This window comes from Chiloscyllium plagiosum, unplaced genomic scaffold, assembly GCF_037043375.1.
Source record: "Chiloscyllium plagiosum isolate Xiang-an unplaced genomic scaffold, Cpla_swu_hap1 HiC_scaffold_5, whole genome shotgun sequence".
NCBI lineage: Eukaryota > Metazoa > Chordata > Chondrichthyes > Orectolobiformes > Hemiscylliidae > Chiloscyllium > Chiloscyllium plagiosum.
The window spans coordinates 10,966,441-10,978,959 of NW_028270143.1; the positions used below are offsets into that span (position 1 = coordinate 10,966,441).

Below are 12,519 nucleotides of genomic sequence, written 5' to 3' on the forward strand. Positions count from 1 at the left end.
CAGGGTTTTGATGGCGATAGATAAGGATAGTGTGGAGGCATTGGTGGTAACTTTCAGGAAGGGTTGCAGTGGACTGGAAAATGGCTAATGTAACAGCCCGCATTTAAGAAGGGATGAGACAGAAGATAGGAAAGTATAGTTTGGTCAGCCTGATCTTGATCGTTGGTGAGATTTTAGAGTCCATTATTCGGGATGAGATGCAGAGTACTTGGTAAAGTGTATGGTACAGGAGAAAGTGAGGTCTGCAGATGCTGGAGATCAGAGCTGAAAATGTGTTGCTGGTAAAGCACAGCAGGTCAGGCAGCATCCAAGGAACAGGAGAATCGACGTTTCGGGCATAAGCCCTTCATCAGGAATCATTCCTGATGAAGGGCTTATGCCCGAAACGTCGATTCTCCTGTTCCTTGGATGCTGCCTGACCTGCTGTGCTTTACCAGCAACACATTTTCAGCAAAGTGTATGGTACAATCAGGCTGAGTCAGCACAGCTTCGTCAAGGAGCCCTTCCTCTACCCCCAAATTTATCTCTCAATCCCCCTTCCCTCTCCATATTCCTAATGAAGGGCTTATGCCCGAACCATAGACTCTCCTGCTCCTTGGATGTTGCCTGACCTGCTGTGCTATTCCAGTGCCACCCTTTTTGACTCTGACTCTCCAATGTCTACAGTCCTCACTTTCTCCTATGCTATATGGTCTTATAGTAAGAGAACTAACAGGAGGGAAAACCCTATTTTATGTCAATTTGCATTTGTAACCATCTTCAGCCAGATGTGCACCAATAGATTATTCATGTATGCCTTCTCATGAGGCTCCTACCATCACTTGCCAGCCTTGAGTGAGTTTGAGTCACTCCATATGGGTATCAAACAATGGGTGAATGCAGTAGATACATCAAGATATTGGGCCGTAATGACATCCCAGCAATAGTTCTCCAGAACTAGTGGTGCCCTTTGTGAAATATCCCAGTGTGGTTATAACACTTGTATCCACCCAACAATCTGGGAATTTATCCAGATATGTCCTGTCTACAAATATCAAGTCTGACCAGTTACGCCCAATAGTTTTATTCTTGATCATCTGGAATTTTATGAAAAATGCCATTGATAGTGCTGTCATATGGCACTTAGCCAACAACATCCTGTACACTGATGCTTAGTTTGCATTCTGCTCCAGTATTTGACTCCCAACTTCTCAACACTCTGGGCTCAAACATGGAAAAAAGGATAAGTGAGAGGGAGGCTGTCTATCCTTGATATGAGGGCACAATTTGACCAAGTATAGTATTGAGGAGAAGAAAGGAAGATTGTTGGAAATCCATCAGCTCAGTTCCAGGATATAGCTGCAGGAATTTCTCTGAGTAATGTACTAGATTCTCTCCTCTTTTCAACTACTTTATCAATGATCGTCTCTTCATCACTTCTTCAGAAGTGTGGATGTTCGCTGATGATTGCAGAACATTCAGCACTATTCAGACCATCTCAGGTCTTGAAACTATTCGTGCCCACATGTGATACACTTGGGCAACTTTCAGGCTTGCACTGGTAAATGCCGATTGGTGGATGCAGGTGGTATCACACAAATGCCAGGCAATATTAAACTCCAGGAATTGAGAATCTAACAATCTGCCCTCAAGTTCAACTGCACTATCATCCCCCACTATCAACATTGTAGGGCTTCCAATTTACTGGAAACTGAACTGCGCCAGCCATATAAATATTGTAGTTACAATAGCAAGTTAGAGGTTGAGAATTCTGCTGTGAGTAACTTAACTCGTGGCTCCCAAAAGCCTGTTCACTATTACAAAGCATAAATTAAGGGTGTGGTGGAATACTCTCCATTTGCCTGAATGATTACAGCTTCAACAATACTTGAGAAACTTGGCACCATCTAAAGCACAGTGGTATGCTTGACGGGGCCCATCTGCATTCACTGCTCAGTTCCATCACCACTGAGGCACAGTGGCAGCATTGTGCTCCACATCTACTTTCAGAAGCAGCTTTCAAATCTATACACAGAAATAGGAGGAGACCGCGAGCATTTGGCCTGTTGAGTCTTCTCCATCATTGTATAAGGTCAAGGCTGTTTGTGTTTTCAAAATTCCGTATTCTCATTTACCGTGGATATACATTGGTTCCTCTGCCTAACAATAATCCAAGCACCTCTGTCTTAAAAATATTCAATGACCCACCTTCACCACCTTCTGAGGCAGAGTTTCAAAAACTCACAATACTAAAATATGTTCTTCTCTCTGTTCATAAAGTGCTTAATTTTAAAACAGAAAATTGAAAATCGAGCAGGAGAAAGCCTTTTTAACTCTGCTTCACCATTCGGTACGATCTTGGCTGTATCCTGTGTCTACTTTCTCCCCATCCCTTTAGCTCTAAATATATTAGGCAAGAACTTTCAAAAGTTCATGGGGGGCAGATGTTCGCAAGTAATGGGTGGCTGGAAAATGGGAAGCCATCAAAAATATGATGAGAGTCCAAATACAGTATGACTAGAGGAATTGAAGTTTTGGTCAAGAAAAAAAAGGAAGCGTATGTCAGGTACAGACAGCAGAATTCGAGTGAATCCCTAGAAGAGAGTAAAGGCTGTAGGAGTATACTTCAGAGGGAAATCAGGAGGGCAAAAAGGGGACATGAGATAGCTTTGGCAAATGGGGTTTAGGAGAATCCAAAGGGATTCTACAAATATGTGAAGGACAAAACGGTAACCAGCGAGAGAATAGGACCCTTTTAAAGATCAGCAAGGCCATCTGTGGTTGGAACCGCAGGAGATGGGGGAGATACTAAATGAGTATTTTGCATCAGTTTTTACTGTGGTAAAGGATATGGGTAAATATAGAATGTGGGAAAATTAAATAGCGACGTCTTGAAACATGTCCATATTACAGAGGAGGAGGTGCTGGATGGCTTAAATTGCATAAAGGTGGATAAATCCCTGAGACCTGATCAGGTGTGCCCTAGAACTGTCAGGGAAGCTAGGGAAGCGATTCCTGGACCTCTTGCTGAGATAGCAACAAGTAAGGTGCCGGAATACTGGAAGTTGGTTAATGTGGTGCCACTACTTAAGAAAGATGGTAAGGAAAAGCCAATGAATTATAGACCGGTGAGCAAGATGTTGGAGGGAATCCTGAGGAACAGGTCTTAATTGTTTTTGGAAAGGCAAGGACTAATTAGGGATAATCACCATGGCTTTTGTGTGAGAAATTTGTGTCTTGATTGAGGTTTTTTTTTGAAGAAGTAATGAAGAGAATTGATGAGGGCAGAGTAGTGGACATGATCTATGTGGACTTCAGTAAGACATTCAACAAGGTCCCTCATGGTAGATTGATTGGCAAGGTTGGATCACGTGGGATACAGAGAGAACTAGTCATTTGGATACAGAAATGGCTTGAAGGTAAAAGACAGAGTGTGGTGATGGAGGGTTACTTTTCAGACTGAGGCCTGTGACCAGTGGTGTATCATAAGGATTGGCACAGGTCTGTTGCTTTTTGTCGTTTATGTAAATGATTTGAATGTGAACATAGCAGGTATGGTTACTGAATTTGCAGATGAGGTGTAGTGGACAGCAAAGAAGATTACTTCAGAGTGCAACAGGATCCTAATCAGTTGGCTAGTGGGCTGAGGAGTGGCAGATAGAGTTTAATTTAGATATATGTGAGGTGCTGGAAAGGCACATCAGGGCAGGCCTTATACACTTAAGGAAAGGTGCTGGGGAGTGTTGCTGAACAAAGAGACCTTGGAGTAGCAGATTCATAGGATAATGAAGAAAGTATTTGGTATGCTTGCCTTTATTGGTCAATGCATTGAGTATAGGAGAAAGTGATGACTGTAGATGCTGGAGATCAGAGTCAAAAGGTGTGGTGCTGGAAAAGCTCAGCTGGTAAGGCAGCATCCGAGGAGCAGGAGAGTTGATGTCTCGAGGGTAAGCTCTTCATCAGGAATGTGGGGGGGGGCCCCCAAGGGAGGCAGGTGCTCAGGAAGGAGAGATGGCTGTAATAGTGGGTTTGCTTCAGGACGTGGCTGAAGAGTTTCAGGGCAGAGGAGATGACCTGGGGGTGCAGTGAGAGAGAGAGAGTGATTCATTGAGATCCTTGTAGAGGAGGAAGAGAATTGTTTCAAAGTGGGCATCCTTGGAAGAGGCTTCTAAGAGGCCTTTGGGCCCCCATCCTCATTCCTGATGAAGAGCTTATGCTCGAAACATTGACTCTCCTGCTCCTCAGATGCTGCCTGACTGGCTGTGCTGTTCCAGCACTACATTTCTTGGCATTAAGTATAGAAGTTGGGAGGTCGTGTTGCAGCTGTACAGGACATTGGTTAGGCAACTTTTGGAATGCTGCATGCAATTCTGGCCTCCCTGCTTTGGAAGGATATCATGAAACTTGAAAGGGTTCGGAAACGATTTACAAAGATGTTGCCAGGGTTAGAGTGTTTGAGTTGTAGGGTGATTTTCCCTGCAGTGTCGGAGGCTAAAGAAGGACATTATACCAGTTAAATCATGAGGAGCATGGATAGGATAAATAGACAAGATTTTCTCCCCTGGGTGAGGGAGTCCAAAACTAGAGTGCATAGGTTTAAGGTGAGATGGGAAAGATTTAAAAGGTATCAAAGGGTCAACCTTTTCATGCAGAGGTTGGTGTATCTATGGAATGAGCTGCCAGAGGAAGTGGTGGAGGCTGGTACAATTGCAACATGTAAAAGGCATCTGGATGGGTCTATGGATAGGAAGGGTTTGAAGGGATATGGGCCAAAAAATAGGACTAGATTAATTTAGAATATCTGGTCAGCTTGGACGAATTGGACAGAGGGTCTGTTGCCTTGCTGAACGTTTCTATTGACTCTATGACTACTATATCCAATTCCTTCTTAAAAATATTTAATGATTTGACCTCAACTGCTTTCTATGGCAGAGAATTCCACAGCCTCACCACTCTCTGGATGAGGAAATATTTCCTTATCTCAGTCCTAAATAGCCTACTGTGTATCATTAAATTGTGATCCCTTAATTTGGACTGACACATTCAGGATCTTATACACTTTAATCAGGTCACTCCTCACTCCTCTAAACCTCATTGGAAACAAATCCAGCCTATTTAATCTTTGTTCAGGCTGAAGGTTAACAAACTCCTCATTCCAGGCATCCATCAAGGAAAATTCCTCTGAACTGCCTCCAGTGCTTTTACACCCTTGAGTAAGGAGGCCAAAACTACACACAATATTTGAGATGTAGTCTTCCCAATTCCCTGTCCAACTGAAGAATTACATTCTCACGTTATGTTCAATTCCTGTCCATTAAAAAGGAATTAGCTTTCTTGATTACATTCTGCATCTGCATACTAGCATTTTGTGCATTTCTCCACTTTGGAATTCTGTAGTCATTCTCAATTTAAATAATATTCTGCCTTTTTATTTTTCCTCCCAAAATGAAAATTTTGCATTTTTCCACATAATGCTCCATCTGTCAGATATTTTTCCCCCTAATCTGAACCTTCTTATAGCTGTTTGCAACTTCCTTTTGTCTTGTTCAGTATTTCAGTGTTGTCTGTGAATGTAGGTATCATGTCATCACTGTCTTCATCTAAGTTTGTGACCTTGTATCACCTGAAAGGGCAAAGGTTACAGATATGAGAACTCTGTGTCTCCTTCAAACCACACCCTGTCCTAACTGTTCCTGTATTGCTTTGACCTGAAGCTTGGAACTCACTCTTCTACAGTGTTGTTGGTGCTCTTAAACCAGATGTGTACAATGGTTTAAGAAGGCAGTTCGCCATAATTTACACAAACACCATAAATGAATATAAGCTAAGAAAATTAAATTCTTTGGCCTTCATTTGTGCCTTTTCTCTACATCTTGTGCAAAAAGTGCATTTGTTTTGTGTTGGAATTCATCTGTTGTTATAGTAATAAACAGCTCCATACAATTGCCACTGATAGCTGATCTTAGAGTAAAACAAGCCTTGGATATTTTAATATCACTGTTTTGCTAATCATTTTGATGTGATGTGTTTAGAACTTTGCAACTTTTTAAAAATATGTATAAAATTTAAGGTGAATTATATGTAAGAAGAATAGACCTATCTCAAATATAATATCCTGAGGGGGGGGGGGGGGTTCTTGATTGGATATGGAGAGGATGTTTCCTCTTCTATAAGAATCTAGAAATGTGGTGGCACTTTTCAAAAACAAGTGTTGCATGTTCAAAACAGATATGACAAAATTGTCTCTGTGAGCAATAGGAACTCTTCCTGAAAGTTTGTTTTTTTTTTAAAGCAGATATCGTTAGAGTCTTTGACTATTTTTGAAGCAGATACTGATAGATTCTTGGTAAGCAAGAGCTGAAAGGTTATCAGAGGTAGGCAGGAAAGTGGATTTGAGCTTGTAGTCAGACCTATCATAATTTTGTAAAGCAGATTGAATGACCATGCGGTCTGTCACTGCTCCTTGTTTGTCTGTTTGTATGATTGAAGGATCGATGAAGGAAATGGCAGAGATGGAAATGAAGGAGGCAAATAATTTTCTGCCTGTATTAAATTATTGATTTGATTTCCTCATTCGTCACAATATAACACAAGGGTAACATCCGTTATTATCTTCTGCAAGTTGAGGGTAACTTACATTGTAATTTACTAAATATTTAATAAGTGACCAAAATGTAAGTGAAGAGCGGTTGGGTTCCATTTATTTCAATGTAATTGTTTCATTATAAGGGATTAAGAGTTGATACACTTGGATAATGATTAGAAAGGTTTATGATGAGATGCTTAGTTTGATCAATCATTTCAGTAGCAAATTGGGATGTTTTAGATTAGATTTTAGATTACATTACAGTGTAGAAACAGGCCCTTCGGCCCAACAAGTCCACACCAACCCGCCGAAGCGAAACCCACCCATACCCCTACATTTACCCCTTACCTAACACTACGGGCAATTTAGCATGGCCAATTCACCTGACCCTGCACATCTTTTGGACTGTGGGAGGAAACCGGAGCACCCGGAGAAAATCCACGCAGACACGGGGAGAACGTGCAAACTCCACACAGTCAGTCGCCTGAGGCGGGAATTGAACCCAGGTCTCAGGCGCTGTGAGGCAGCAGTGCTAACCACTGTGCCACCGTGCCGCCCGTGTTGTGTGGAGAAATGAGTGATCTGCTGCAACAGGTCTTAGTGGGCAGGTTGATGCAGTGTGTTTCATTTCACTGTTTTATGACATCTTTTTTGCATCAAGCATACAGCAGTTACTAGGGATGAAACAATTTATTTCTTTTCCATTGTCTGCATAGTTATCTCTAATCTACCGTAGGTTCTGTTGTTGAATATTTTTACCTTAACTTATGCACCATCTGTGACATCGCTGAAAAATGCAAGTGATAATTTTAGTTTAACACCAACTTTGGGGAGCCTATGGGATCAGGGTAAACATGACTTTCTATACCAGTTTTATTTTCCATTAAATTACAAAGTTGGCTTTTACAGTTAGGCTGGCAATGTTACCCCACTGCCTCAATTGACCCAAAGAATTGTTACTGTGCACACCAAGTACCAATCTACCACTTAAGAATTGAATGAACTGAAATTTCCTGCAGTAAATGGTGGATAAGTGTTGGTCTAGCAAACACTTGTTACTTTGTCCTTGACTCTACCGATATTCTCAGTTGCTATATATGTTTTATATAATATATATTTGTCGCACACACTCTCGCACACACTCTCGCACACACTCTCGCACACACTCTCGCACACACTCTCGCACACACTCTCGCACTCACACACACACGTGGAGCATAAAACGGAATCCACTTTTACTTGTTGTGCACTTCCTCCACCAGGTTATAACAAAGAGTTATCTCTTGTTGTTATCTCGAAGATGGCTGACTTCTGTCCCTACCTTGCTTCTTTTCTACATGTATACTAATCTATGAACCTTGAAAGTGCAGCACTTCTTGATGTACTTAGTTTCACCAGCGCACATCTTGAAGGAAGTTGCGTTCTTGCCTGTATCCAGCCATCACCCAACATCTGTGTTTGTATACTGTTTTTTATGTTGGAACACACATCCCACGCACTTCACAGGATTTATCAAGCAAAGTTTAACACTGAGGAAATGTTGAGGGATGACCTTTTCTGTGACTGACATGACTAATATAAAATGAACATGTTTCACAAGGTCACAGGGTTGGCTGTGAATCTGGGTGGCATTGTTTGTTTGAAAGGCAAGATTCTGGGAGTGCAGAAGATGATAAACTCTCAGGATAGACAGTGTGACAAGTTGAGATTGAGATTGAAATTACAGAGGATGTGAAATTGCTCAGTAGAATTTGAAAGACTGATCATTGAGTGTTTGTTAGTGAGCAACTTGATATGGTACTTGGGTAGAAAGGAGAGAAGGATGGTGGAAGGTGAGAAAATTCCAGAGTAATTGGAAAGGAACCAAAGTGCAGTTGTGGAGCAAAGGGCACTACCTGATGGTGATATAGTAGTTGGACTTGAGAAATAGTTGGTTGAGTCTTGGGCCCAGAGTAACGAATATTTTTTCATTATATTTCGACATAGCAATGAATTGTTTCTTCCAAATGGAAAGAGAACGACAATTTTTTAAAATTGTTAGATTTGGAACAAGTGACTTTTTTGTCAGTTTTATAAGAAAATATGGGACAATTAAGAATGAAAGCTGAAAAGTAAAGGTAGAAAAAAGATGCATGTTAGCAGTAGCACTTTGTATGCTAATGTAAAGATTTACATGTGATGTAGTTATCCATCGAATGAGCTTCGGATTTCAGTAGTTCCACAGTAAAACATTGCGAAGGAATGTAGTGTCTCAAGAATGAGAGGTTAAAGGAGAATAATGCATGATAGCTCCGGTTCAAGCTATTGGCCAAGTCCAGGAAATGTCAGAAATACTGAAAATCAAATTGAATCAAAACCTCTGACAACTGTGCACCAAATGTGTGTTTCCAAACTAATTTTCATTTACAAAAAGAGAGAATTACGAACAATGTTGAATCTCTGCTTTATTAAGAGTACGTTTTGCTTCTGTCAAACCTGATGTGCTTTAATGTCTTTTTTTAAAGTTTGTGCTTTCATATTATGCAGTTATTCTGCAGTCTTTCCTCATTCCTGAAGAAGGGCTTATGCCCGAAACGTCGATTCCCCTGATCCTTGGATGCTGCCTGACCTGCTGCGCTTTTCCAGCAACACAATTTCAGCATATTATGCAGTTACCCTTGAAGGCAAATGCTTTGCACAAAGTTTATCTTTTTTGAAATCCAATTGCTATACTATATTAATACAAAAGAAATCACTATCTTCATTTTCAAAGCAGTAATGAATTTTGATTTTTTTTTTCCCAGTTGCAGAGAGGCAGCCTAACTAAGCAGATCTCATTCCACACCAGTCCGGGTTTTCCCCTGGCTTATCCCAACAGCCAGTCTAAGGTGGCAGCATGGTTGCAAAGTTCTGAAGATATAGATAAATGTTCAAAAGGTAAAACCATTTTTATTTCGATGGAATAGAAAAGTTGACCAAAAACCTAATGAAGAATGAATTGGTTAATGACTTTCATTTAAATTACCCTTAATTTCTTTTTCCTCACTATAAACCCCCCTCCCTCCTCCCCCACCAATACCCTTTTCTCCCCCTCGTAAAATTAATGTGCGTAGCCACATATGCAAATTGTGCTGGTGCCAGTGGAGTACATTCTAACCTTGTTAAAAATTCCAAAGAACTATGGAAATCAAACAAATACAGCAATTGCTGGAAAAACTCAGGTCTGGCAGCATCTGTGGAGAGAAAGCAGAGTTAACATTTCAGGCCCAGTGAGCCTTCTTCAGAACCATTGGAGGTTATTACCTCAGGAACACTACAGTGACTTTGAATACAGATTGAAATGTGTCCGAGCAGCTTTTGCATTGTGGGTGGAACCTTCAGATCCTGGAAGTGGGAAGGGAACCTAACTACAAGGTGAGATGGTGATGTACCAGAACCGCTTCACCTTCCCATTTCCACCGAAATTGAGGTTTGTTCGAGAAGGGGCAAGCTTGACATTCCTGCCCTGTTGTCAGGTGAGATTTGGCCTTAAGTGGTCAAGTAATGGGCACTTAAGGTCTCTTTCCACCTGATGTTCAAATATCTTGGCTCAAGATGGGATGAGAGTTTGCTGACTTATCTCTGCAGGCAACTTGTTAGCTGGGGATAGGATCTCTTGATCTGTACTAATGTGTGCACAATTGGCGGTGTGGCTGCTGCAAACCATCATTTGGCCTTACTTGCAATACCTCTTCAGAATACCTTGGTTGCCTTCCAGATAGGAATCCTGGGGATGTTGTAGCAGTAGTAGCCACAACCTCTTTTGTGGCACTGCCAAATGCTAGAACTGCCAATTTCTAATTGGGTAATAGCATTAGTCCCATCCAACAAGAGCTATGGACCAATTGGTTGTCTGATTCCCAGAATATCTGGAGTCTTTCACTTTTGAACAGGATGCAAAACTTTCTCCACAAGCATACAAACACATGAAATTGGAGCAGACCTAGACCATCTAGCCTTTCCAACCTGTTCTGCCATTCACTAAGTTATTGGATAATCTGTTTTTCAAATTTCACATTGCCATTTACTTAAATGTGATTGGTTAATTCTTGATTACCCTTGTCTAACAAGAATCTATCCACACCTGTATGAGTAATATTCAATGATCCTGCTGCACCACCTTCTGAGGGAATGATTCCAAATTTGCAAAACCTTGGAGAGAGAATTTCGGCTCATCTGTCCTCAGAGCACAGCTGCTAATTTTAAAATGCCGTGCCCCAGTTCAGGACTTCGCTTCCCAATCCTCCCACTTCCTCCCACTTCCTCCAAACGAAAGGAGTAGCCATGGGCACCCGCATGGGCCCCAGCTATGCCTGCCTCTTCGTAGGATATGTGGAACAATCCATCTTCCGCAACTACACTGGCCCCACCCCCCACCTTTTCCTCCGCTATATCGATGACTGTATCGGCGCCGCCTCGTGCTCCCACGAGGAGGTTGAACAGTTCATCCACTACACTAACACCTTCCACCCCGACCTCAAATTCACCTGGACAGTCTCAGATTCCTCCCTCCCCTTCCTCGACCTTTCTATTTCTATCTCAGGTGACCGAATCAACACGGACATCTACTACAAACCGACCGACTCCCACAGCTACCTGGACTACACCTCCTCCCATCCTGCCCCCTGTAAAAACGCCATCCCATTCTCCCAATTCCTTCGACTCCGCCGCATCTGCTCCCAGGAGGACCAGTTCCAAAAACGTACAACCCAGATGGCCTCCTTCTTCAAGGACCGCAATTTCCCCCCCCCGACGTGGTCGACGATGCCCTCTACCGCATCTCTCCCACTTCCCGCTACTCCGCCCTTGAGCCCCGCCCCTCCAACCGCCACCAGGACAGAACCCCACTGGTCCTCACCTACCACCCCACCAATCTCCATGTTCAGCGCATCATCCGCCGTCATTTCCGCCACCTCCAAACGGACCCCACCACCAAGGATATATTTCCCTCCCCTCCGCTATCAGCATTCCATAAAGACCACTCCCTCCGTGACTCCCTCGTCAGGTCCACACACCCCCACCAACCCAACCTCCACTCCCGGCACCTTCCCCTGCAACCGCAGGAGGTGCAAGACTTGCGCCCACACCTCCCCCCTCACCTCCCTCCAAGGCCCCAAAGGAAACTTCCATATCCGCCACAGATTCACCTGCACCTCCACCCACATCATCTATTGCATCCTCTGCACCTGATGTGGCCTACTCTATATTGGGGAGACAGGCCGCCTACTTGTGGAGCGTTTCAGAGAACACCTCTGGGACACCCGGACCAACCAACCCAACCACCCTGTGGCTCAACATTTCAATTCCCCCTCCCACTCCACCAAGGATATGCAGGTCTTTGGACTCCTCCATCGCCAGACCACAACAAAACGACGGTTGGAGGAAGAGCACCTCATCTTCCGCCTAGGAACCCTCCAACCACAAGGGATGAACTCTGATTTCACCAGTTTCCTCATTTCCCCTCCCCCCACCTTGTCTCAGTCTAATCCATCGAATTCAGCATCGCCTTCCTAACCTGCAATCTTCTTCCCGACCTCTCCGCCCCCACCCCAGTCTGACCTATCACCCTCACCTTGACCTCTTTCCACCTATCACATTTCCAACGCCCCTCCCCCAAGTCCCTCCTCCCTACCTTTTATCTTAGCCTGCTGGACACACTTTCCTCATTCCTGAAGAAGGGCTTATGCCCGAAACGTCGATTCTCCTGTTCCCTGGAAGCTGCCTGACCTGCGCTTTTCCAGCAACACATTTCAGCCCAGTTCAGGACTGACCCACAAGGTGAAATGTCCTTTCCAGATCTAACTTGTTAAGACCATTGAGAATCTTTAAACTTGAATCAAATCAACCCTCACTCTACTAAACTCCGAGTGAAATCAAGCCCAGCTTGTCCAATATTTCCTTAATAGAAAAACCTGCTTGTTCACTGTATTCGTCGA

General features: G+C 43.1%; 1 protein-coding gene across 3 annotated transcripts in view; it reads left to right on the forward strand.

Annotated features, from left to right (window-relative positions):
- Positions 1-12,519, forward strand: part of osbpl3b (oxysterol binding protein-like 3b) — a 218,909-nt gene that overhangs the window by 88,713 nt on the left and 117,677 nt on the right. For all 3 annotated transcript variants that reach the window (XM_043689591.2, XM_043689590.2, XM_043689594.2), the window contains exon 7: positions 9,349-9,481. In XM_043689591.2, coding sequence (XP_043545526.2) covers positions 9,349-9,481 — 133 coding nt within the window. The remainder of the gene's footprint in view (positions 1-9,348; positions 9,482-12,519) is intronic.